At 50.7% G+C, this 25,091-nt stretch overlaps 1 protein-coding gene across 1 annotated transcript; it reads right to left on the reverse strand.

Annotated features, from left to right (window-relative positions):
- Positions 1–2,435: 2,435 nt before the first annotated feature.
- Positions 2,436–24,861, reverse strand: CFAP251 (cilia and flagella associated protein 251). Its single transcript, XM_064466124.1, is given in 23 exon segments — positions 2,436–2,570; positions 2,572–2,684; positions 3,628–3,749; positions 4,979–5,187; positions 7,859–8,002; positions 8,212–8,302; positions 11,155–11,318; positions 11,527–11,641; positions 12,144–12,328; positions 12,574–12,747; positions 13,544–13,692; positions 13,785–14,032; positions 15,856–16,038; positions 16,604–16,821; positions 17,162–17,206; positions 17,728–17,805; positions 18,304–18,384; positions 18,818–18,926; positions 19,394–19,503; positions 19,976–20,116; positions 20,269–20,664; positions 21,759–21,904; positions 22,475–24,861. Coding segments are annotated over 23 exon segments (3,738 nt in total). The 5' UTR covers positions 22,953–24,861; the 3' UTR covers positions 2,436–2,531.
- Between the last annotated feature and the right edge of the window lie 230 nt (positions 24,862–25,091).

Consider the following 25,091-nt stretch of genomic DNA (forward strand, 5'->3'; position numbering starts at 1 on the left):
GCCCGCGCACTGCGCACGCGCCCCGCGCCGCCGCCGCCAGCCCGCGCGCGCGCGGGGCCGAGGTGGGAGGGGCTGGCGCGCGGGACTTGTGACTTGTGTGGGGACGGCGTGCGGCAGGGACCCCCGGGTCCCTTTGTCGGTGTCAGAGGGGAGGAAGAGGAGCGAGGGGCAGAGGAAGGGGCCGGGAGGCGGGAGCTCCGAAGCCGTCCCGGAAGCGCCGGGACAAACCGGCGGGGACCTGCGGAGGAGCTGCCGGGGCGGGTGGGAGGAGGCCGGCGGGCGCCCGCGTGTGTGGGAGAGTTTGGAGGCGGCCGCCGGGCTGTGGGAGCGGAGTCCCCGTCCCCGCGGCGGCGTGTGGCGCGGAGCAGCGCCCGGCGGGCTCCGCCTGCGACAGGCGGCCGGGCCGCCGGCCCCCGGCTCGGCGCGGGGGTGCCGGAGCAGAGCCCCGCTCCCGGGCAGGCGGCTCACGAGCGACAGCCCCGGCCGGCCCTTGGGCAAGGCGCGGTGACGCTTGAGACCTTGTGCGTGGGGATTGGCGATGCTTCCTGTTGAGCAAGACAGCTGCCTGGTTGAACAGGATGCTTAATAAATCCATAATATCAAATTTTTATTATTATTATTTTGCCGTGGTTATAAGGTTTCTCAGCTGCGTAAAATAATTCCAGTAATTTCCATTAAATCGGGCTGGGGGTCATGGCAGTACATGAGCACATCAGTAACTGGGCAGAGAGTTACATGCGAAGTGATGCTCTGCAGAAAATTTCTCCTGCCATGTAGCCGGTGTACTGTGGTCATGGTGCTGCTGGACTCCATTAACTTTTATCTAGTGCACACCTTGCTGTTTGTATTAATAGTACAATCACAGATACTTTCAGAGTACATAACAGCGATCTCTAAAAAACACTGCTACTGAAAGGAATGCTTCTTAAGGGCCTACATTATTATTCAAATTGATGCTGAGGATGATGTAAAGAAGGAAGCCTGTTCAACAGCACTTCACTGATCTTTCTACAGCAACTTATATCAGCCTCATTATGCTGTTTATACAAACACAGTAAGATGCCGTCCCATTGGTATTACACTACTAATTGGAACTACTACTTTCAGAACAAAAAAGTAAGTTTTAAAGGCCAAAACGGAAACCTGGTTTTAATGTATATCACGGCCTTCCTTTCTTTACTGAGGTCCGTTGGATTTATAATTACAAATCCATTCTAACCTATCCAAGCGTTTTGTACACTACATTTATCAATGTATTTAATCAATACAATACTTTTACATTGCTCTTTTGCTGTCAGGTTTCACAAATAAATACTGTCTTAACATAATGAAAATAGACTGTGTCTGGCATAAACCCACCTGAAATGAATTTTAGGAAGGTTCCAACCAAGGGTAGGTCAATGTAATCAGACAGTGCAGCAGAATCACACAGAATCACAGGCTGGTGGGGGCTGGAAGGGACCTCTGGAGCTCACCCCGTCCCACCCCTGCGTGAGCAGGCACCCCCAGGGCAGGGCACAGGACCGCGTCCAGGCGGGGGGTGAATGTCTCCAGGGAAGGGACCCCACAGCCTCTCTGGGCAGCCTGTGCCCCTGCTCTGGCACCCGCACAGGGAAGGGGTTTGTCCTCATATTGAGGTGGAACTTCCCGTCTTCCAGCTTGTGCCCGTTGCCCCTTGGCCTGGTGTTGGGCACCACTGAAAAGAGCCCAGCCCCATCCTCCTGACACCCGCCCTTCAGATGTTTATAAGCACTGATGGGATCCCCCCTCAGCCTTCTCTTCTCCAGGCTGAACAAATCCAGGTCTCTCAGCCTTTCCTCATAAGGGAGATGCTCCAGTCCCCTGATCATTTTCGTAGCTCTCCACTGCACTTGATCCAGCAGTTCCCTGACCCTCTTAAACTGGGGAGCCCAAAACTGGACACAGTACTCCAGATGTGGCCTCACTAGGGCAGGGCAGAGGGGGAGGATAACCTCCCTTGCCCTACTGGCCACACTCCTTTTAATGCACCCCAGGATACCAATGGCCTTCTTGGCCACAAGGGCCCGGTGCTGGCTCAGGGTCACCTCGCTGCCCACCAGCACTCCCAGGTCCTTCTCAACAGAGCCGCTTTCCAGCAGGCCAGCCCCCAGCCTGTAGCGGTGTATGGGGTTGTCCCTCCCCAGGGGCAGGACCTTGCACTTGCTCCTCTTGAATTTCATGAGGTTCCCCTCAGCCCAGCTCTCCAGCCTGTGCAGGTCTCATCGGATGGCAGCACAGCCTTCCGGTGTATCAACCACTCCTCCCTGTGGATACCTCCCTGGTATCGTCAGCAAACTTGCTGCTGCGCTCTTTACAGCCACCCTAGTGTTTCCCTACATAGGTTTGATCCCATAGGTTTGTGGCATGTGCTAAATTAGTGGCTTATCCTACAGTCTGATTAATACGAAACTATATGATCTTTACTTTTTAATAAACACAGAATATAAATTTTGAAGGTACTTAAGGAGAGGAGACTGGAAAGCGGGAACAAGTAGAAAACTTTGTGGAAGCTATGCTTCTGTGTCTTTGTAGACCAAAGATTCATCAGGGTTTTTTTCCATTCTTTTTTTCTGGTTCAGCAATAGGTAAGCCAAGAATGTCAGCAGTGAATATCTCTGCTGTGATTTCCTCTGGAATTTCTTCTTCAGTCAAAGCTGCTGCACCTGGAGAGCAGTAACAACAACACAAAACACACAGTCGCAATGGAAAAATGGCTTTCCAGATCAGTAAAATTTATAAGCAGCAGTAAGTGGATGGAATGCTTGTAAAGGTGTACAAAGCAATCATGAAAAAGTATTGGTTTACTAGCTTAATACATGATGTGTTCATATCAGGGATTGAATCTGTGGCATCCGTGAAGCTCCAAGTCCCACCCTGCAGTAGGTCCCTTCCCCAGAAGGGTTGAAGAGCCAACTTTTACACTCTAGGAATTTGATGTGATTTAAGGATCCCAAGGAATCCAGGGGTTTCAAAGTTGCTTTGTGGCGCTAGATGGTTCCTTTCAGGAGCTACACCTTCACTGCATGCAGCTTGTTGCCAGCAGCCCTAACCAGATGCTGTTCTGGACTGGTGTGGACTGGGACATGAATGGTACAGAAACATGGCACTTAGCAGCAGTTCCAATTACAATGGGCAACGCCTGGCTGAAATCAACGCTGTAATTTGCTGTTCTAGACTGGTGTAGACTGGGACATAAACTGTAGACAAATGTGGTAGTTATCAACAGCTCCCTGACAATGGGCACTGCCGTCTGGATGAAATCAACACTGTAATTTGCATATTGTAGGACTCCTTTTTGCCTGTGGACTTTGGCATGTAAACCTTCCGCTGTGTGTTTCTAATTTCAGGTCCAAGCCAGCAGATAAACAGCAATGCAATCTTGTCAGGTCCTAGTTGTATTTCATTGTTCATTTATTTTTAGATACACCCATGCAATTGATGCATGGATGAAAGACAATCTATAGCTCCATGACTATTTTTGCAATCCCATCTGAGTGTTTATGACAGCTCTTGGCCTAACAGGGTAATGGGTTTTCAATTTAAATTATTATGCTTGGGAATTGAAGCAATCCTGCTTCTGTGCTGTGTGGAATGCTAATCCTGTACCTGAGGGATCGTAGGTGTCCAGTTCAGATCCTCCTCCCCCAGGATGCTTGCCCAGCAGGACAGTCAGACACTGCACCAGCTCGTCCTCCGTCATATGCTCTCCTGTACACAACAAAGCAAAACTCAGCTCTTGGGTTACAGTATGTTTAGCAAAAAAACTAGAAGGCAACTCAAACAAGAAAGGTGTACAAATGAAACAGGACAGTTGGAAAGAGGATTCGGCTTCTCTGAGGTACAGAGATACACATTGCCAATCCAAACGTGTGATCCCAACACAGGAAAACGGTGATCCTAAGGAAAATTCTTGCATGCTGCATTTTAGGCAAAAATATTTATCAAAGGGAAAAATTGTGGTACAGATGGCTCATTAGGCTACATTGCACTTGCAGGGGTTTGAACTTCTATTCCCACTGAAGAATTTCTGGCATAGGACAGACCACAGTCCACGTTGCCCCATGTCCATGGCTGTAGGCATTTCCACACCGGGGAGGAAGAGGAAGGTGCAGAAAAGTTGATCTAGTATCCTGGAATAACCTGGACATAGCACTTGTTCCCAGTTAGCGGTCGGCGCATGCCCTGAAGCATAAGGTTATAGATCTGTTATGAAACTGTTCTAACATATCTATTTATGGATGTTCACTCCATCCATATAAACAAATAACCTTTCTCACACTGGCTGAATCCTTGGTTTCCAAGGATCTTCGTGTCGAGGAGTTTTACTGGGTGATGTACTGAGTAAAACAGCATTTCCCTTTACCTGTTTTAATGCTTAGCTGCACCAAACGCTCCCTGCTTTTACAACAGGAGCGAGGTACTAGAATTTTGTTGTTTCCCTCTCCATGGCATTGGCCATAAGCATATTTATACATGCCTTTACAGAGTTCCCTCTGATTCAGCTGAACTAAACCACCCCCTCTTGTCAGTCTTCCACACACAGATTCACTCCAGGACTGACCAATTTCATCCTTCCTTTCTTGTCCCCCTCTTTTTCAGTTTTATACTACCTTTCTGGAGACTGTGTGACTGGAAGAGAGAACAATGCTTCAGCTAAGAGTATACTGGAGCAAGGATACAATTTGCCAAGATCCATACTCATCATTTGACAGACAACGTAATTCAGGCCAGCAGAGATTCCCAGAGCAGTAAAAGAAGTGCAGCTGAGACAATAGATGTGATTATTCAATTTAAAATCTTAAGACAGGTGGCTCCACATGCCTGCCCTGGTTACCAAGCTATAGTTCCGGATTAATTTTTTGCTGCAGTGAGTACGTGCTGAAATTGAAGGCAGAACTAGCAAGCCTAAAACTAATATTAGAAAAGAAATAACTCACCTCTGCACTGAAGCAGCAACAGTAAGTCTCCTCTGCCAATAACTTTGTCTCCATTCTCATTATCATAACCAAGAACCTGAAATGCTCGTTGTATTTTTTTCATTGACAAGCCAAACGCAGGTCGATGATTTATATAAAGTTTTATAAAATCCCCAAAATTTATTTTTGTCACTTGTTTTCCAGTATCCACATACTTGCTGAATTTTACTTCATTTATCATTTCTTCAATCTAAAGATCAAGGCAAGGCAGATTGTTACACATTTTCCTTTAGAAGAGCATCAGGCCAGTTTCCGATCTCATGAGCGCCAATGTACCATAATCGTGCACATACTGGTACCACAGACGTCATGACTGTATCCCAATAGTAAGGTAGCGCTCAGCAGCTGAGGATGGACACGGCTAACGGTTACTCACTTGTTGTGACAATATTCGGTAAAGGTGACAGTCATTTTGGATTTCCTCTATTTGCCTGTGTGATAGGCAGTCAGCAGCTGTTACCAGTACCTTTGCTGCAGCTGTGTCTCCACATCTGGGGGCAATGGGCAGGCAAACCACAAACCAGTAGATATACCACCATGCTACAGAAGTTGCATGCATGACAGTCCCGGTGTAACCAGGCTGCACACAGTACATACACACCCTGGCCAGCATAAGCAATCTTTCTCACCCCAATCCGACATGCATCTGGTACAGTTCTGCCACTGCACAAGCCAAATCTGAAATTTGCTCAGTGGGGCTGACACCGTGCACAGCTGGATCACTCGCTCTTCTCTCAGGCAAAGGGGCAAGCACTGGCCATGCTGGATACTAGTGGTTTTCCTGAAGTTTGGTGCGGTGAGTCACCCAGTTGGCAGCTATGCCGACGTGTGTCCGAAAGGCAGGATCTGCTCCATGCCTTCATTATGCTCCAAGAGGCAGCCCCTTCGGAGATACATGGGCAGCAGAGAAAGGCCAGGAGAATTCCCCATGCCACACATACCAAGCCTGCTACTCCCAAGGGAAGCAAAGTTGATGCAAGATCTCCCTGGGGAGGACTTTGCATTCAGCCTTGGGCCTTTGTCCTTGTGTCACAAGTTTTTCGACTGAATGAAGCCCCGAAAAAGGGAAATCTCAGCCTTATATTTTTCCTGTAGTGAATGTCACACCAGGCAAGAACATTCATTTTCACTCAGCTCTGGCTGATCTGGGATTAGGTTTTATATCAGCCCCACTGAACTACAAAAGAAAAACACCAATTCCCAAAAGCTTTGCTCATCAGGCCAAACTGCCTTTTCTCCCTCCTGCTTTTCTTTTATTAAAACACTCTAGAGAGAGATGAACTTCCTCTCTGGATTTTAATACTGTCCAGTCCTGCCTGCTTCAAGAAGCAGATTGTAGGTTGTCTGGTTTCCCAACAGCTTAGCACCTCTGTTTCCATGCCTGAAATGCTGTTTTCATTTTGATCGGCTGGGGGTGGGGGGCATTAACAGTTATTCTTCCAAAGACATTTCCCAGGGGAATATGTTCTCTCTGTCCTAAAGAGGTGAAAATGTAATAACCCAAGGAAAATAACAAAGTATGAGGGGATAACACCACAGCTTGACACAAGGGCAAAGCAGCCCTAGCTCAGATGAACATTTGCTGGTTGCTGGGGCTCTGAAGCAAGTCTGTTAAGTGGTAGCCGTGACAAAGGTCCTGCCTCCCATCTGCTGGCTCTCCTGGCAGAGAGAATGCCTGGGCAGATGGGGTGGCACTGACTCACAGCACCATCTCAGCAGCCAGCGGGGTTCCTGTGCAACGGCAGAGATGAACACAGCCTCCCCCGCAGAAAGATGAAGGGAGCACAGTGATGTACCGCAGCTTCCCTTGGGAGAACCCCTCCTGCGTTGAAGGGCTGTAGTTGGTGCAAAGAGGTCGTTATTTAAATCTCCTTGCATCAGACTCAGTAAATTTTTTTGTATGCATTTTAATTACCCTTTTGCCAGGTTACAACATTACAAATGAGGTTTGTATACAATACAAACTGCCTTGTAGAAACAGCCACAAAAGGGGAAGAAGCAGCACCCTTATTAAATCAGTTGTCTTTGTCTGCTGTAAAATTTGAAGCTAAAAGGCTCTTGAGAAATATTTGATAGGAAGCTTCGCTGCTGCAACCTGAAAGGCAAGCTCAGAGGGAGCTTCTGCAGAGTTTATCGGTTATGAAAGAGCTTTAAGTTCTGCGGGAATAAAAGCTGCTGTCTCTATCTAAAATCATTCTTTCATCAGTCCCAGGCAGAACAAGAAAAAGACGCTCTGTCAGTGTCCAAATGAGTGATTGCATGGAGCTGGACATTCCCATCCACACTGGTAACGCATATAGGACTCTGAGTCCCCATCTGTCCTGGAGGGTCTCAGCCCATGGCCCACCAACCACACACCACATGTAAAGAAGCTCAGCCACTAGTAGAAGTCACAGGGAGACCAAAGCACACTGCTGCCTGTACACAAGGTACTTTAGCTCATGGACTTTGAAAAGTTGGAGGCTGCTGCCCTTGGGAGCCAAAGGAAGATTCATTCCTCAACTTTCTCAGTTCAGCTTCTGAAGAAACCCACCTCTGCACCAATGGCAGAGCACTCAACCTCCAGAAGACCCTGAGGTCATCTTTTGTTGAATACTTCTGAACCATCAGGCTCCAGGATTGCTCAGCCTGCCCCTGCGGTTGCCCAGCTCTCTAGTGAGGAATCATTACTTTTTAAGGAATTTGCTGCCAGATTCTGACCACTCCTATATTGATGCAGACGAGGTTAAATGCATTGAAAGCCAGCAAATATACTCTGGAGCCATCCAGCATGACAACGGTCAGAATCTGGCCCTTGGGACACTTGATAAATGTCTTGCTCTTTTTTCTTTTAATAACAACAATAAAAACAACTGACCGACCTTTTCCTCTGATGGATAAAATCCCATTGCTCTCATGACAGAAGGAATTTCCTCCAGGGGAATATGCGTTGACACCTGTCTGGTCTCCAGTGTATCGATACCATGGCTGCGCAGCTGTGCATAGTAAAAATAGTCTTCCAGTTCCTGCAAGGGATTCAGACAAGATATTGTAAACTTCAGTTACCAACAGGCATGGAAGATAAGACTTATTTTAAGATTTACTAACAGGCATATCAATAGGATTGCTGTTAAAGGTGAGCGGGACAAAATATAAAGAAATGTCAGGCCTGTATAAATGAGTCTTAAACTCCAACCAGATATTGCAAGAGAAAATTCACAGTGAGCATAATTACCCTGAAGAATTCGCCTTCTCTGCCACCATCCAGTAGGTTGTAGAATGGGATCAAGTCCTCCCCGCCCAGGGAAGCAGCAGCATCCAAGGCACTGGCAGAAACAGAGAAAAGGAGGTTCAGGAAGGGTTCATGTGAGGAGAGATTTCATGTTTCCCTTTTTAGTCGTTCTTCACAGACACTTTCAATAAATAAATAAAATCCCTGGGCCTCAGAATTCAGGAAAGAAAAGCATTGCCTTGAACCGTGTACTATTTTATCATCAGCTTGCACTTCTATAGCATATTTCATACCCAAGTTTTACATACAATAGCACAGTGTGGGAATTAATTATTACTGAATGGTCCTCTTGTTTAGTGGAATGAGCACAGGGCAGGGAGCCAGGAGCTTTTCCATGGACTTGAGCTTGGTGTCTGGCATTTAGCTTTTCTGCTTCCTTATAGAGACATTGAGGGAGATAAATTAGCATTTTGAACATGCAGAGAGGGCTGGGGCTTGGTGTTTGCAGTAAACCACACAAACCTAAGCTCCCTATTCCTTGGTCTAACACATTCATCCCCAATAACTCAGTGTGATCCACTACGCTACTTCCTCTGCTGTAATGGGCGACTGTCACAGGTGCAGTCTACATTAAACTGAAAGCATCTGAGTGACACCTCTTTGTTTCAATTTCATAGGCAGTTGGAGCCAAAAGAATACATTCAGCTTGTGCAGATGAAAAAGGAAACCAAGCCTGGTAGCGCAATCACGGCGTAGCATTGCCACATAGTACCCCACGCCTGGCAGCAAGGCTGCAGCTTTCACGCACACCTCTGTAGTGCTGCTTCCACTGGGTTTTTTGCAAGCTTTGTGCTTTTTTCATAATTAAGTTATTTGGGTATTAAACACCGTGGAGATGCGCAAGATGCCAGAAGCAGCAATAAAATGATAATTAGCTCATCAAGAGCTTCGCTCCAAAAACAAATTACATGGAAATTCAATGTTGCCTGGACCCTGGCCAACCATTATAAAGAAGGATCATTTATATTCTATTGCCTTCCTTAAAATGTCGCTTATTCTGACCCCCGACTGCTTAAGCCACACAAAGTGGAAAAGAAAATAAATAAGCCCATTGCTTTCCCACCCAGGTTTCCTTTGTTCTGGCACATGAAGGTGAGCTGGCTCAGCACCCTTGGGGCTTTCCTCTGAGCGAGCAGTACCTGCAAGAAATGTTTTACACAGGATCAGCATTGGTCTTAACCACAAAGCATTTGTCCTAGGAAGGTGAGGGGCAATGGTGTTTCACAGGTGCACTCCAAAAGGCAAAAATAGGAGTGAGGGCTAAAAGCCAGCTCCCATGGGGTTGATTTGTCAGAAACCAGGAGGCATGTTCTGTGCTAGCAGGGTGACATGCAGGATAAAAAAAATCTAGCAACAGACCAACAGGGAACATGCTATCTGTCTTTTCTAGCTCTGACACAGGCTAAGTTCCCTTTCCAGTCCTTGAAGTATGAAGTCTCTCTGCACTGGCCTGGCAGTTTTCAGCTCATTTGCAGCTGCCTGCTCCCTTCCAAGGTACACATGTATCTACCAGGCATCTGCAGCCATGCTCACAAGGGGAGAGCCCTCTCTGCCCTGTACGTCCATTGCGATGAGGAGCTTTGGTCCTTGACATGCAAAACAACTAAAACATATATCCCGCCTTTGCTGCGTTACCCGCCTGCCACGTGAGAGCACGCATCTGGCACCGCTGCCTAAGGGAACTAGCAGAGGGAAATTGCATACTTCCAGAGAAAGCCGGAAGAAACCTCGCATAGTTTATCACTGACACACCAGGCCAGAGCCTGGAAATCCTCGTTTGCAAAAGCAGCCTTCACTCCTCCAGCCACCCCATTTGCTGCAGTCCATTTACTCGTGTAAGCAAATCGTTATAGTATTAAGGTAGCTTCTCCTAAATACAGTCTTCCAATGCAAGGGGGATTTCCTTGCAAATGCTGGTCTATCCCATTTGGGAGGCAGACACTTTTGTATCAGCAGCCACCCCATGTTCTACTCCTATAGCCAATGCTGCTCCTCTGCTCCCCTGCCTAATCCTGACAATCCCCCATCACACTGGCCAGACCCTCACAAGGACCAGAAAATCCTCTGCTCAACTTCTCGCCATTTGGGTACTGATTCCCAAACTGGAGTATTGTTAAGTGCTGTGGCTACTGCCTAGGAGGCCTGCTGGTTTAATACCCTCTACAGACTATGTGGCTACATCACATGGATGGGAGCAATCCCCCCCCAAAAGCATGTCCCTCCTGTTTCAGCTGCCCCACATCGCTACTCGGGGCCTGACAGGTCGTTGCAATCCAGGTTGACCCCACTGCCATGCCACCATCCCCAGCATGGCACGTGCCCACCTTGCTGAGCTGTCTGTAGGTGCTGAGCTAGGGCTTTTGGAAAGCCTGTGTGAGTGCAGGCTGTGAGGCTCCACTATTAATAAACCTGGTCTTAGGCCAGGTGTCCAGAGATGCTGCCAGCCTCAACTCACACTACCTGTAGCAAGTGGTGGGTCTCCTGCTCACAATAGTGCTAGGACCTGTCCTCTATGTTGTGACCCATCCCTTGCCAGATGTGATTTGTTGGCCTAGTCTTGGGCACAGTGTTGTGAAGGAGAGTGAAGCTGCAGAGTTTGTCACCTGCCCCAAAAGGACCCATGCTCGAGACAGCCCTACACCGAAATGCTCCCCATGCAGCACCCTGCTGCATTGCCCCATCGGTGCAGCACTGCCCTATACACCGGGATAAGTGCAGAAATAGCTGGGAGACCTGGCTTTAACTCCTCTGGACACAAACAGAGGCCTTTTAGGACAAAAGTCCCGTTCTCAGTGTAAATGCTGGAGAACATTTGCTTCAGCTGTGTTGGCCTAGCAGCTGTGGAAAGCCGTAACAAAACTCCGATCTCCTTCCCGTGGTACTCACTTTAGGTTGACCTCCCATTTCATAACAGTGCAGTCGCGTCCCCCTGCTGTAAAGACGTAGCGTCCATCGTAGGAGCTAGCAAGGTCAGAGACACCATCTGGGTGGCAAATGAAAGCTGAGGACTTGTGGGGGTTGCCATCAACAGGCAAAATTTGCAAGCCCACCTGAAAGGAAAGAGGAGGCCTGGGAAGGCTGGGGATCCCATGGGAGGGTTGCATGCCAGGGCAGTGCTGCATCCTCTTCCTGGGAGCTCACTCAACTCTCAGGCAGGACCAGCCTACATGTGGTTTTATCTGCAGTGACATTCCCCCAGGGACCACTGCTGCTACAAGTGGGGGCTCTTGTACAGCTGGGGTGGATGGGGCCCCATACCTTGTCCTTCGTAATGTATGCCAGATAGCGTTTCTGGGAGTCCGGAGAGTTTGCTGTTGGGAGGATTTGTATCTTCTCCAACGGGGAACCATAGGTTGGTCCCAAAAGGGTCTTTCTAAAGGCAAACAACATTTTCATTCATTCTAAGGCTGACAAAACGTTTTTTTTTCTCTGAAAGGCTGCACAAGGATGTGTAGGTGTGTGGTGGTGGGTGCAAAGGCCTTGTGCTACTGGCTGAGAGGACAGGATAGGACAGGGTCCTTGGTTAGAAAGGACCACACTAGGGCTAAGAGAGGAATTTAGTGCTCAGGGATCATTCAGTCCTTGTGCTCTGCTGTGTGGACTCCTGTCTCTATCTGATGTCCAGCTGCTGCATCTCAAGTCCAACACGGTGGGCAGACCAAGGCCCACCTGCAGCCACAACCTTCCTAGATGACACATTAGTGAATAGCAGAGTGGACACAAGGATGGAGCAACCTGGGGTCCCTGGAGTCATCCTAAGATCTGCAACACGGATTGGCAAACACATGCTCATGGGTGGGAGCAGGGTGGATGTTAGAGAACATAGAGTCAGGATGGGGCTCCCAGGCAGTGGTAGGCCTGAATCTCTCCTCTACCTGCACATTTTGGTTGTCGTGTTGTAGAGCTTCATTTTGTAGCAGTTGTTGGCAGTGAGGATAAAGGACTCGGTGCTGAGCTGTGGGTACCAGGCCAAGCACAGGGGCACAGCAACCTGCTCTACCCGGTCCCTGTGCAAGACCACCAGCTGGTCCTTGCTGCTGCTGTTCAGGTCATATTCAACCTGGAGGGAAGACAAGGAAACACAGCAACTCCCCTGTGGTCTGCAAGCACTCTGGACCTTGCAGATTAGCTAGATCTAGCATCTGTTGCAGACCTGTCCTGAGACCAGGCTGACAAAAAAAACCCTGCAATGGAGCTGGTGGGGAGAGGTAGGAGCTACAGAACCAAAGACTGAGTCTCCCACAATGTTCTTGTCCACTTTAACAGCAAAGCTCTGCTGCCCTTTAAACTTTCACATCGACCTACCAGCTGCCGGTCCTCCCCAAGGCTCAAAAGCCTGGGTTCATTGCTGTCTAACTGGACTCCAAAGAGGATGCTCCGGATGGGTTTGTAGTGGGAGTGCAGCCCTGCTAGGTGTTCCCAACATCTGCTCCCATTTTGCAGGACTCTTTTGTAAACAGTCACCGAGTATTTCTCATCCTGGAACAAGAACGCAGAGGTCAACAAGCCGCAATCCCCGTGCACGTCCCCTGCCTGGCAGTAGGCAGCTCTGCATGTCCCCTCTGGGCTTAGCTTGGCCCTTTCAGTTTTATGAGTCCTGGCAGGAGGGTTAGAGTCACAGCCAGAATAAAGCACTGGGTCAGATGGATTTGGGCAGCTGCTCCCAAGGGTATCACTGCAGCGGTCCTCAGCCTGGCTGGAGCATCCTAGCTGGCTGGAGGGCATTCCCTGCCATGCTTTCACAGCGGAGGTGTAGTAAATCAAGTTCAGTGACTTCCTAAAAATCACAAGGTAGATGCTTCCTACTGCTGTGCCCTGGCATCTGTTCATGAAGGGAGAGTCTTTTTCTTTGTACAGATCACCAGTTGCTACAACCTCTGTGCCAGACTGCTTCAACACTGCCTCAATACTTCTGCACCAAGATGTGAGACCAAAGGAGCAACCACCCTCATGGTGCACCAGCCAGGAGGAAATCCCCGCTCCAGCCCTTTCTACAGATGGATGCAGAGCTAAGGCTTGTCACTAAAGTTAGCAATGAGACACTGCCAGCAGCAGGTCTGTGGAGTGGCTGTGACTGGTGATGTTCTTACAGAGTGACTCTTCAAGTCGGGAAAAGAATTTGAGAGTCACGAAGCCCCTGGGGTGGGACAGCCCTTTGCACCGCTCGCTCTGCCATGCCTCGCAGGATGGCCAGCAATTCCCAGTCCCACCGAAAGCTGTGCCATGAGCAGTGTACGTAAAACACTGAGAGGAAAAAAAAAAAACACAAGCTTACAGCAGTTGCAAGGTACTCTGAATTGTGAGAGAAGCTAATATGAGTCACGGGGCCATGCGAGAACTTGAGCTCTTTGCAGCTGGACTGAAGGGAAATGGCATCGAGGATGTAAACACTTCCATCAGTAAAACCAGCGGCCAGAAAATAACCTGAAAAGAACACCGGAAAGCTCTCACAGCAAGGTCACTCCTCACAGGAAGCCCAGTGCTTAGCCCGTGGGGAGGTCATGAGACCAAGATACCTTCAGGGTCATAGGACAAGCACTGGATGCCAGCCTTGGTGAATATCCTACTAACGAGGTACTCGGTCTGCTGGTAGTCCCACACCTTCAACAGCCCACAGTGACTCCCCACAGCAATGAGTGCCTGCCGGGGGTGACAGGCAATGGCATTCACAGCTTTCTTCGCCTCTTCCATAACTTTTTCAAAATTTGTCCTGTCTGTTGCAACATGGAGCACGGTTGCATCAGAGGTTGAAAGGATAAAGTTCCTGTTTAGTGTGAGGGAAACAGAATTTGATGAATCAGACTGGCTGGCTCATATCCCTCCAAGCTGTATTACACATTAGTCTTTTTTTGGCAACTTAGTTGGATGATCACTTATATTTTGTGATATGCAATATGCAAACACTTCTTGACCTGGAAGGCAGGTGGCACTTTGTATTCATGATCTGGTAAATCTCCATGGGAAAACACTGGAGCTGGTTCCATTTTCTGCTCGGGTAGGCAAGCCAGAAGATGAATGACATCTGTGTAGCTTTTGCTGTTTGCAAGTCACTGGTGTGTGAGACAGACAAATGAGCAATTGAAGATACTCTGAATGGTCTTTTCACATGTCTCCATGCCACCATTGTCAGTGGCTCCATGTTGACCACACCACCACGGACAAGGTCAGGGGACAGTTTCAGACCCACACCACAGACAGAGCAGCTGCCTGTCTGTTCGCTCAGCCGTGCCGTCCGTAACGCAGTAAAGAGAGTCCCGCTGCATAATTGATGATGTGTAAAGCAGATGTCTGAATAATTATGCACATTACAGAACAAATACATATAATCTTCAGTCTACCTGAGGGCTGAGGGTCTGGACTGAGAGCAGAGGGCCAATAGAGGATCACACAGAGATCTAAGAGCTGCACAGACAGATGTGCATGGCTGCATCACGAGTGGGGAAATGTCAGCTTCTTTTGCTAGCTGACCCATGACAGCCACCGGTTAATGCACATCTGCCGTGGGCACTGAAGGATGCTGTTCTTCTTGCATGCCTTAGCTGGGTTTTTCAGCCACACCTGATCCCACCAGCCTGGTGAGATGAGCAGGCTCAGGGCTTCCCCTTTGGTTTTCTGCTTTTTGTGCTGCCCAGGGCAGCTGCAGGCAGTAGGAGCTACAGCAGCAACCCAGGAAGAGGGATGAGACAACTGAGGCCGACAGGGGAAAACCAAACCGCTCCCCAGGGCACTGCTCCAGGTTGGAGAGGAATCTGTCCCATATGGCTTTTTGGAAAACACGTGCAGCTAAGGACAGACGTTGCCACGAGAGCCTTAACAGGAGTGACAGACATATGGTTTGCAAGCTGGATTGAACCACAGAACAGCTTCATCTGGCCTGCAGGCTTCCTACAAACATAGCTACATCACGCAGAGGGGCAGAGAGGGGCTGGCAACTAGGCTGGGACTGTCCCAAGCTCCTGAGTCCATGTGGTGCAACCCAGCACTGGTGCCATCACTGGTGTGGCAGTCTCTGCACCACCACTGCCCCAATTAGCTTTCTCAGCGCTGATATAATCTAACTGGAAACAGCCACCCACGGGAGGGGTTTAAGGGGGGTGATTAAGGGGCCCAGCAGGAGCTGGAAGCTCGGCATTAGCACTGCCTGGTGTGCCGGGTACATGATGGAAGAGCTGCGCGTCCCAGGACCAACTGATCATCTCCATGCCTGCATTAGTGCTTCTCTCGTCTGCACCAAGGCATCATATCAAGTTCAGAATTTAGGAGCCCACTTGGGTTTTGGCAGCTGCTGGGAGATGCCTGGGGGCCGCAGGCAGAGAGGGGCTTCCCAGGAGACGCCCTCCTCCTTCTCTGTGGTGGGTAGGTGGGACAAATACCCAAAATGCAAATCTGTGGAGAATGGGAATAAAGGGGCATGTTCCCTCCCTGTCCTGCCTTCCTGTCCCTGTCCTGCCCAGCAGTCTGGGTACAGGGCTGAAACCTGCTCCAGCCAAAGCAGAAGCCCATGGAGCAGGTTTCAGCTGACCATCCCCCCAGCTTTCAAGCTGCAGGGCAAATGCAGGAGATATGGGTTTGTAAAGGGGCACTCACCTGGCAATGAAGGGCTGGCTGCTGGTGGAGCAGGCTGGAGAGGCACTGGGAGGATCAGGAGGAGCTTTGGAGAAGGAGATGGACCGAATGGGACCCACTTTGCTGTGACTGTAACAGGTGAGTAGCTGCAGTTCTCCATTGTAGAATTTAACCTGACCTTTCACATCACCCGTTACTATGCAGCTGCAAAGAAGGGAAAGCTTTTAATCAACACACTGATTGAGAACTCCCAAATATTTCTTGGATAGCATCCTTGGGCAGAAGCAAATTTCTTCCCCTTTTCTCTGCACAAGTGCATGAAAAGAGCCCGGTACAGATGTGCAGGGGGAAAGCCCAGGGCTGTGCAGAAACCACCGGGCTCTGTGGTGTCCCCTGCCCTGTCCCCAAGGCTGTCAAGGCGTTTGGTGGCTGTCTGCTCCCTCTGCCGGTAAAGGCCAGGAGGCTGAGCAAGACTCATCCATGATCCTCCATGACCATGGCCAACCCCATACCTGCGGTACTGCAGCAGAGCTGGAATCATGCTACCAGGAGTTTTCAACCTTCCCCCACCCTGCCCCGCCCCCCCCCGGCCAAATTCAGAGCAATGTCTCATAAATCAGCAGCACTTTCCTGCATTAATTTGCCTGGTCCTTGCACACTGCAAGTGACTTAAAACTGCAACGCTTGGCCATGGTTCATCAACATTAGTTCTGTGGCTGAAATGTCCAAGGACTGTACCTACGGCTACTGAAAACTGCTGTCCCATTACCTCTCAAACACCATGAGCACGGTAAGGCTGTCCTTCTGCACAGGCACCAGTTTGGCAGCCTTCATGCTGTGCGGCTTGACCTGCAGCTCTGTGGAGGGGGTGTGGGGACTGACAGCATCCCACACCACCAGCTTCCCAGCCGAGGTGCCCGTCAGAGCTTGCGAGTTGTTAAAATGAAAAACCGACTGGCTGAAGTGTCCCACCATGCTGTTGAAGGTCTGCAGAGAGAGCAGCAAAGCCGTATGTTTGCCCTGGGTTCTGGGTCTTCCCTCCTCAAGAGAGAAGTTCCTGCTTCATCCCTCCATGTGACATTCCCTCCCTGTTCCGTGACAGGACCATCAGAGACAAGAGCCCCAGGAGAAGAGGCAGTGGGGTATCTCTGAGAGACCCACCCCCTCTTGACCTCAGCTTAGGCAGTCTGGGCTTGTCCCTTGAGGAGACAAAGGGGGACAGGATGGGGATGCAGCCACTGTTTTTGCTTAAGGGGATGGGAAGGGACAGTGCTGCTGCCAGGAGGAAAGCCAAGAGGGTGACATGCTGTGGTCCCCCCATGCTCACCTGGCTGCTGAGGAGCGGCGCGCCGTACTGCAAACCAGCATTGCCCTGGGGAAAGCGGAGAAAACAGGACAAGCGTTTTGTAACTGTGCTCTGCAGTGCCAGCGTGTCCCTTCCCCATCATCTGGGCACTGACCCCGCGCTGTGGTGACTAAAGCAGGGCTCCTGAGGCAGAAAGGCTCCAAGACCTTCCACAGAGAGCACAAAACACCCTCTCGCTCGACCAGCTCCTGTCTCAAAAGCTGCTGACAGTATGAGGAACAAAAAGGACCCACAGGAAAGCACAGGTGGGAGAGGCAGAGAGCATTACAGCCATGGCTGGGACCAACCCAGTGCAGGAGCAGAGAGTGATGCTCTGCCCAGACCGCCTTGTGAGGAAAAGAATGGGGAGGGTCAAGGGGGGGTGAGGGCAGGGGCAGATCTACAAAGGAATATGCGACCCCAGTCATGGACAGACATCTGGCCCTGCAGCCCATGCTGCCTCACTAGTGTGCAGCCCCCACCCACTGCCTCCACACCCTCTGGGAGTGTCTGGCACCAGAAAGACAACTTCCCATGTCCCTACTTACCCACAGGTAAAATATCACCTGGGTTTTACTGTTGCTGACAAACTCATAGGGATTCTGAGGGTTAAAAATGACATAATCCTGAAATTAAAACGTAAGAATTGCATAAACACCAAGCTAAGCAATGCTTTCTGCTTATTCTTTCATGCAAAACACCCGCTTTTATCCAAAACCCACTTCACCACCTGCACTGAACTGAAAACAGAGGCCAAATTCCCTGTGAAACACCAGAGCTGTGCTCTCTCCTCTGTGAGCAGGGACAAATCAGCAGGGCCGTGGCTTTTCCTGCCATGGGCCCTGCCTGGTGTCAGGGCTGCGGTGGAGGACGTCCCACCAGGGTGCCCTCCACATCCCATGGCTGTCAGACAGTAGAGGAGTCATGATAATGGCCCCAAGATGTTCCGCTGCATTGGGATGCAGCAGGGACGGGGGGTGATCCTGCCTCCCATCTCCAGCCAGCATCTACCAGCATCCCTAGCTGGATGGGGGCACAGGGGTGCAGGAGGGAGCAGGTGAGGATGGGACAGCCCAGTCCAGCCCAGTCGTGCTCCTCTACACCCCTCAGCCACAGTCACTCACCTGATACCCAAACTCAGCTCTCAGCTCTGTGCTGCATACAGGTTTCTCTGTGGGTGAAGTCCAGTTCCAAACACAAACTCTCTGGCAGAAAAGGGAAAACCAAGGGACTTTTGTGGCTTTCTGGGAGCTTGGGGGAACAAGATGAACCCTATTCCCTACAGTGGGAGAGGATAGCAGGGCATAAAAGACTGGAGCAGGTTAAACCCAGCATGGCCTGACAGCAGAGTGCTTAATTTCAGGAAATAATCCTAGAAATTGCTTCAATGAATGTGCACTGAAGTCAGAAGCTTTTATCCCAACTTAAGATCCATTTTTCTCAACTCCACAGCATTCACTTTAATGAAATCCAGGTCTGTCTTCCAATGGCTCAGCAAAACCAAGCCATCACTCTGCAAACCCCCTCCACCTCTCTTCTGCTCTCCCCATACAAATCCCCCACTCCTCCAGGCTGCACTGGGAAAAACTCCCACGGATCTATCCCACAAACCTACAGAAGAGGAGATATATTCTTTACCTGCACTGTACCAGTACTAATGGTTGCCAAATACTTTGCATCCTGGGAAATAGCAATAGCACTGACCCCATTGTCTGGATGACTCTCAAAGATGGTGCGCACCGGTATCCTACAAAGCAAAGTCCTCGTGGTTGCTCACAGCAGCACAGGAGGTTCAAGGCAATTGTTTGGCAAAATCTGTGGCACAGCCCACCCCGGTCTGCGTGGCAGGGAGGGAGTCTGCAAACACCAGTGCTGCCACGGGAGCAGCCAGCACTGCAGCTGACGCTCAACATCCTCTCCATCCCTTTCTCCCAAGTAAATGGCTCTGGGAAACAACTCACCAGTGATCTTTTAAGAAAATACTACAGCTTGGAGGCATGATGTACTTAGTCTGGGGGAGCTTGGTCCCATCTCAGTGTCCCATGGGTGTGGGTGATACAAGGATGAAGAAGTGCTCGGTTTGGTATTGGCTCCTTTGCTGCTTTACCCCATCCCTGCATTTTTCCCAACTGACTCTCAGCTGAGGCTGGAGTCAGTCCTGAGCGATTTACCAGCCACAGGAGGTTACCAAAGAGGAGGTGCCCAGGAGCTTACCCAGAGAAGGAGTCCCATACGATGATCAGAGCATCTGGCCCTCGGTCAGCAGTTGCAACCCAGCGCCTGTCTTCACTCACACACAGGCAAGAAATGACATTCGTGTGGCCCTGGGGAAAGAGAAGCAGCAAAGTGCCATGGGGGCTCCAGACTGGGTGATTGTATAAAGCTTTCATCAAACTGCTTTGCTCATGAGATCCCCTTGTCTCCTCTCCCAGGTGTCATCCATTCTCATCCCTCCAGCCCAACTTTTACATCTTATTTTTCACAGACTCTTGTGAACCCATCACCCCATCCCTGAGCCTTGTGCTGGCTACAGGTCCCTGAGCCAAGAAGCAGTGCAGAGGAGGGGGCCATGCTGCACGTGCGACTTGTGGTCACCACTGCAATCCAACACAAAGCGCCTTCCACCAACACGTGTTGGAAATTGCAACAGGCGTGTGAACAAAACAATTCACTCCTTTACATGGGCTGCTCCTTGATTCAGTTATAGGTGACCCCTAAGCACTGGGAAAAGAGAGGGAAAGAGTTCAGGAGGGGGGAGGAGGAGGAGGAGGGAGGTGCGCGGACTGTGTGCCAGACCTGCAGGTGGTACTGCCTGTTCCCCAGCACGTCGTGGATGACCACCATGTGGGAGGCGATGTACAGGAGCACCCGGTCCTCCCTATCCATCAGGCTGTGCACGGCCAGGCTGCTGTTGTAGCCCAACACCCAGGACAGGCTCTGTGGGGAAAAGGTAGAGCTTTTGCCCCTGGTGCTTAGCAGCTGGGACAAAAAAAGCTGCAAAATGCCTCTGGGGTGATGGAAAAGAGCTGGGCAGGAGTGGCAGGTGCTGTGTGGACCATCATGGTGGCACTGTGCCTACTGATACTCACAAGGGGATGAAGTCTGGTCTGCTTGTCCTCCTGGAAGAGCATCCCCGGCGTGGCCGCCCACACCAAGCTGGCAGAGCCATCATGCCCATCGTCCTGCCCACTTGTCTGCTGTGTTTCCTGCTCCCTGCAGCCTGAGTGAGGGCTGGAAATGGCCCCCTTGGGCTCAGGTGGTGCTGGGGGTGGTTCAGGAGGTCCAGCACCCTCTAGGTGTGTCGTCCCAGCAGTGTCTTCCCCCAGGGCAGTCCTCGAAATAGTTGTGTCTTGCCTTCCAGCCCAGATGCTGGGCAGGGTATCTTGGATCCCCATCCCTGAAGGAGACCACAGGGGACCCAACAGTGGATCTGCTCCAGCATCCTCTGGTTCTCCTTCCTTCTCCTTGGCAGCAGCAAGGGAGTCCTTGGAAAAGGAGAGAGGTTTTGGTGTGTACCGGCTCCTGGGCTGGTCTGTAGCTAGTGGGAACACACCGCAGCACATCTCAGATCCAACCTATATCACTTTCAGGGCAGGCTCCAATATCAGGATACTCCTGTTTCTAAACTGCCTCTAGATTTGTACCAGGGAAAAGTTTCCCACCAGTCACTGTTTCTCTTTCTGCACATCTAGCCTTGCCCTCTTTGTACCTACACAGCCCCGTGTCTCACACCAGCACCTCTTCCCGGCAGTTCCTATCACCTGGGCTAACACGACCAAGTTTCTCCTCCAGAACTAACCTACAGGACCTCTGAAGGCAAAAAGTCTACCCTTTTTGCTGTCCACCCCCTGACTCTTCCCCATGCACACGTTATTTGCTGCAACAGGGCACATAATCACAGGCTGGAGAGGGAGAAATAGCAAACTGAGGTTAAAAACAGGGGAATCAGGGCTGAGATGGCTGCGAAGAGCTCTGCAGCAATCCCAGCTCTACTGCCAGTGCCCCTCAGCATGCTGCCTGGCAAGCAGCTGGAAAGCAAGGGTAAAAGTCCCACCACCTTTCTCAGCGCCTCATCAGCCTGTTAATAAATACAGTAAATAGCCCTAGGTTGTCAGAGCTCACAGCAGCCCTGAGACAGGCTTTTCCCAGTCTCAGCACTGGCCACTTAATCTTGTTCTTGGGATTCACGTCAGCAGCCCACGTCCCATGGGCCTATGATTTCCGATAGCAATCTCGCATGCAAGGTATAAACCTCATTTGAACACCGTTTCTGTTTCCGAGGGAGGTAAGATAACATTTCTTTCAGCGCAGGGGAGAGGCCAGGTTCTCTTCTGCTCGTGTAACTCTCAGGCAGCTCAGGTGCTCAGCAAATATTGATGGCTGGACTGAGACCACACAGAGGTCCTGCATCTGCTGAGCCCTGCCGGCAGGGTCCCTGTTCCGCCACCCCCGAGGCATCCCAGTAGAAACCATATCTAGGAGACATTGTGCCCTGGTCCTGGAGCCGGGGGCTCTGCTTCCATCAGGACCTGCCCACAAACCCTGAGCCAGGCAGGACTTGCAGTGGTGCTGCCCTCACCTGCTCAGGTGGCACAGCCATCTCCTGAGCTGTCTGTCTGTCCTGGGACATCTCCATGGGCTCGCTGCTTACTCCTGTTCCTCCACCAGTTGGGTCCTCTGGCATAACTTCACTTGACTCATCTGTCCTCACCTCCTTGCAGGGAGCTGGGGTGCGGAGATGCTCTGAAATACTCCCCCCACCGATGGTTTGGCTGCACAATGACCTGGAATTTGGCACAGCCAGAGGAAAGGACATGTGAAGCTGCAAAATGGGTCCCAGAGCCCCTTTTCAGCTCCAGTAATGCTCCTGCTGAGTGCAGGCAAGTCCAGCACAGCCCCAGTTACTCCAGTTGCATTCAGGCTCCCACCCCGTCTGCCTGCACGCTATGCTGGGCTCAGACATTTCCCCTCACATGGGGTTTTGACACCATCCCCATAAACAGCAGCTACTCCTGGGCAGCAGCTGGTTCATCTCCAGCTCCACGGGTCTGGATTTGAGCCAACGCTGAAACTTTGTGCACAGTAAGTTTTCACGGGAGTGGGAAGGGTCCCTAGGAAAAGCCCTCCCTCTGGCCCTGGCAGGCAGGATGGGTGCTCGGGGACGGCCACGGCCCCACAGGTCTCACCAGGGTCACTGCAGAGCTGTTCCTGAGCCCCCTCCAGGCCTTGGGGCCTCCCCAGCTGTCCCGTGCCCCCGGTGCCCTACGGGATCCCCCCGGGGACCCCACTGCTCACCGTCACACCAGTCCCCGCTTCTGTTTGCGACCGGCTGCCGTTCCCAGGCAACGGCTGCACCAGCTGCGCCAACGGCTGCGCCCGCCGCCGCCCGAGAGAGCCCCGAAAGCGCCGGGGGAGGGAGCGGGGCTGCGCGGGGGGAGAAGGGGGTACCCTCATCATCCCCACCGGCTGCCGTGGGGAGGCTGCACTGCCCCCCTGCCCAGAGCAGGAGCCTGGAGGCGTGGGGGCTGTTCGGCCTTTTGCCCTGCCCGAGCCTATATCCTGCTCGTGGCTGTGACAAAGCCTGTCTTGGCATCGCCAGACCCCTTTGGGACCAAACCCTTGCCCTGCCCAGGGAATGGGACGAGGGGTCTTTACCCGATGTCCTGTCCAGGAGGTTGTAGGCAGCTTCTGCTCCCTTGGCACCCCTGAACAGGACGAGCAGTGTCGAAGTGAGAAAAAACAGCCTCCAACCACTGCCAGGTGCCCCCACCATCCCCAGCTCTCTGCCAGGATGGCACTTGCACAGGGGACCCCATTCCCAGCGATCGCTCCAAGCTATTGCCTTCACCACCACGGATTATCAGCTCTAAGTACTCACAACTGTTCCCTTCAGCCTTGCTGTTTAACTCAAATAATAACAATTTCTAGATCTAATTTATTTTTCTTTCTGCCCATTGAGAGCCTCGTACCCTGCTGGGACAGGAAAGGAGTTTTGTTATCAGCTCACATTATCTCCTTGACCTAGAGGCTGCCGCGCAGAGGCATGTCATCAAAACGCAGCTGCTCTCAACTCCTCCTCTGTGGCACAACCCGCTGTTTCAAACAGTGGTAGTTTTGTGGCTTCAGGAGCAGGGACTCGGTCCTTAAACCCCATCTCTGCAAGGTGCAAGAAGGCAGCCTTGTTCAGTGCACCAGCACCTGTACATCAAGCTTGTTCAGACATGGTGCTTTTCTTCCCACCCGGCAGCATCCAGTCCACATTCCCTGATCATATAGATCTCTGCTCTCCAGCATGAAAATCCTGTTTATTCCGACAAAGAGCAGCTCCTCTTCTGCTCTGGTCCTATGGCAGAAGTTTGAGCGTGGTCTAAGGAAGACGCTCAAACCTTACCTATCTATAGCAGGTTTTGCAACATAATCTGTGTTAATTACATGTGTTGGGATCATTCCACCCCTTCCAGTCAGGGCACACAGTCCCCTCTGGGGCTGGGGACAGAGCACTTAGGTCATAGGGTTAGGGGATGCACTTCTACAAAAGCCTTACAGAGCTGAAAGCCCTCCGAAGCATGCACACACCCTCCATGCTGAAAGGAAAAGGAGGTCCCTGCAAGCAGGAATTACCTGGCTGATGGGACTGGACTGTCCCCCTAACCTCATTTCAAGAGCAGCACAGAAAGCTGGGATTTTCTGGATCATTTAATCCCAGGAGGTACAAAAGCTTTTCTTCTCCTGGACTGGTATCTAGACCCAGATTCATCTGCAGCTCACGTAAAAGCTAGCCATAGCTGGGATACCTGGACACATACCCCAAATGCACATGGCCAAGGCCAGCCCCTTGACAGTCCAACATTTCAGCTGCCAATTGATACCCAATTTATCCACATACTTATATCTACATTTCATTTTATAGGGACAGAAGATAGGGGCAGCTTGTGGACACTCGGATATTTAGAAACTGCAGCAGCACCTACAAATATGAAAAGCCCTTTTGCAAAAAACCAGGCTCCCAAACCAGATACAACATGCATTTAAACATTCTTGTTTTGTGCAAGTCTTTTGACGCTGTGGTCCTGTGCAGAGACTCAGCCCTCCTACAGAACCAGCCCTGGATTTAGGAGATGTAGTGGCCTTTGTGGGTCATAGCACCTGGTGAAGGTCAGCAGTGCAGGCTTAGCCTCAGAACAGCTCTGGTAAAGTGAGGCAGGATGCACATGCGACAGATGGTCCCAAAACATCTTCCATTCTCAGTTATTCTTCAAGAAAATAAATGGAGCAAAACAATGCCATGTTTCAGCCCTTTTAAAATTGCTACAAAGACCAGGATGAGACTGCATTTGACGGGGATTATCTAGACACAATCTCATCCAAGGAACACTGCCATGGGCTGCTCCAGTTAACACTTCCTCCGTAGCACCATGAAGTCTGCTGGAATCACTGGCAAGGACCTTTGCTTTGAAGCTTTACCATTTCAGTCGAATCTGCTCTGTTGGACTATGCTGAAAGACAAATGCTTGAAGTATCAAAAGGGTAAACCTACTCAATTTAACACAGACCCCTGGGTGAATGATTTAAAAGTGAGGGGTTTAGTCCACTTTTTCAGTCTATTTCAGGTCTGGTTATTAATCTTTGTAACAAAACTGCTCGTTAGGTGTGATGTGTTAGCTTATGCCCACAGCCTGCCTAGGAAGTGCTAATGAAGGACTTGCACCTTACCTGGGCTTTGGCTCTGGAAGGCCAGAGGGTCATGCTTTTGTGTCTGTGCAGGTCTGCGTTTAATGCACCCAACTTGGCCCACAATTATTGCCCAAAATAATAACTTCTACAAGAACGGAGACCGGCATTACTTGATTTAATTGTTTTGGAAGAGTATTTTGAAGTTCAGCTGGAAACGAGCTTACAACAAATCAATCAT

Source organism: Phalacrocorax carbo, chromosome 15, assembly GCF_963921805.1.
Source record: "Phalacrocorax carbo chromosome 15, bPhaCar2.1, whole genome shotgun sequence".
In the NCBI taxonomy this organism is placed as follows: Eukaryota; Metazoa; Chordata; class Aves; order Suliformes; family Phalacrocoracidae; genus Phalacrocorax; species Phalacrocorax carbo.